This window comes from Blennius ocellaris (assembly GCF_963422515.1).
Source record: "Blennius ocellaris genome assembly, chromosome: 22".
Taxonomy (NCBI): domain Eukaryota; kingdom Metazoa; phylum Chordata; class Actinopteri; order Blenniiformes; family Blenniidae; genus Blennius; species Blennius ocellaris.
In genome coordinates this window covers 2,416,736-2,418,153 of record NC_137671.1, presented here as the reverse complement: position 1 = coordinate 2,418,153, position 1,418 = coordinate 2,416,736, and the positions used below count along the sequence as shown (strand labels likewise).

The 1,418-nt window shown below is 52.5% G+C and overlaps 1 protein-coding gene across 1 annotated transcript in view; it reads left to right on the top strand.

Moving 5' to 3' along the window:
- The window catches only part of apaf1 (apoptotic peptidase activating factor 1), a 27,060-nt gene that overhangs the window by 12,474 nt on the left and 13,168 nt on the right, over positions 1-1,418 (top strand). The window contains 2 exon segments of the mRNA XM_080517901.1: positions 440-565; positions 1,382-1,418. The exon segment at positions 1,382-1,418 is cut by the window's right edge and continues 86 nt beyond it. Coding sequence (XP_080374027.1) covers positions 440-565; positions 1,382-1,418 — 163 coding nt within the window.

The following is a 1,418-nucleotide window of genomic DNA, read 5'->3' as shown; positions in this document are numbered from 1 at the left end:
AGAGAAGAAGAAGAAGAAGAAGAAGAAGAAGAAGAAGAAGAAGAAGAAGAAGAAGAAGAAGAAGAAGAAGAAGAAGAAGAAGAAGAAGAAGAAGAAGAAGAAGAAGAAGAAGAAGAAGAAGAAGAAGAAGAAGAAGAAGAAGAAGAAGAAGAAGAAGAATCTGAGCGCAGAAATGATTTTTGAGCGCAATGTCAAGTTTTTCTTTGTGCAATTGAAATATTTCCTCAAAATGCTATTAGTGTTGCACAATACATTTTTTGCGCTCAAATTTTCCCATCGCTCGCTCAGAATTTTGGCACAAATGTGACCCCATAGTGGTCCACATGTGGGTGGTTTTCCACGGAGCTGCAGTCCTGAGAGCCTCCACCAGGTGGAGCTCTCGTGTCCGGTTCTCTCCCCTGAAGTACTTTCTCCCTCCGTCCCCTCCTTTCTGCTCCAGGTGCTGGAGGTCCCCTCTGGGACGACTCTGTCCGTCCTGCAGGGACACACCAAGACCGTCCTGCACTGCCAGTTCAGCCGGGACAACCACACCCTGGTCACCTCCTCCGAGGACACCACCATCCGGGTAGGAGAGGCTGTGACTCCTCCCTCCTCCACCTCCCTCCTCCTCCTCCTCCCTCCTGTCTCTTCATCCTCCTTCACCTCCACCCACCTCCTCATCCTCCCTCCTCCACCTCCTCCCTCCTGTCTCCTCTTCCTCCTCCACCTCCCCCTGCTCCTCCTCCTCCTCCTCCTTGCTATCCATTCCAGTTTCAGTTTTTTTTCTTTACCTGTTAAAAAAGTTTCCCCTCCTCCTCCTCCTCCTCCTCCTCCTCCTCCTCCTCCTCCTCCTCCTCGTTCCTTCGCTGCAGATCTCTCTTCTGGTGTTCAGTCTCTCTCTCTCTGTCTCCTCCTCTCGCTCTTCATCACTGCTCCTCCTCTTCCTCCCAGTCAGACTGCTCCACTGCAGCACCTCCTTCCACACTCAGTATTCGCTCCGTCGCTCTTCCTCCCCCAGAGGCTGTTCAGACGCAGAGTGAATGTGAAGAGCAGCCGATGCTGTCCAGTGATTGATTCTGACCCTCAGTGCAGCGTCGCCTCAGAGATCTGATGGATCTGAACCATTCTGCTCCAACTGCTCCTCTCCTCCGACTCCTCCGTCTCTCCATCAGTCCATCAATCAGACTGTCTCTATATCGTCAGTCCGACTGGACCATCAGAACCATTGCCGGTGGTGTTTCAGCTCGGTGACCATGACGGAGGAACAGTCCTTAGAGTCCTAGTTTAACATATAATGGGGGGAATTGGAAAGCTCTTCTGGGTTCACTGATGAATGTTGAAGTACTTGTGGTGACGGAGGTCTTGTGGTGACGGAGGTCTGCCCCCCCCCCCCCCTTCGCAGGTGTGGCGCTGGCGGTCCGGGGAGTGCAAAGTCCTTC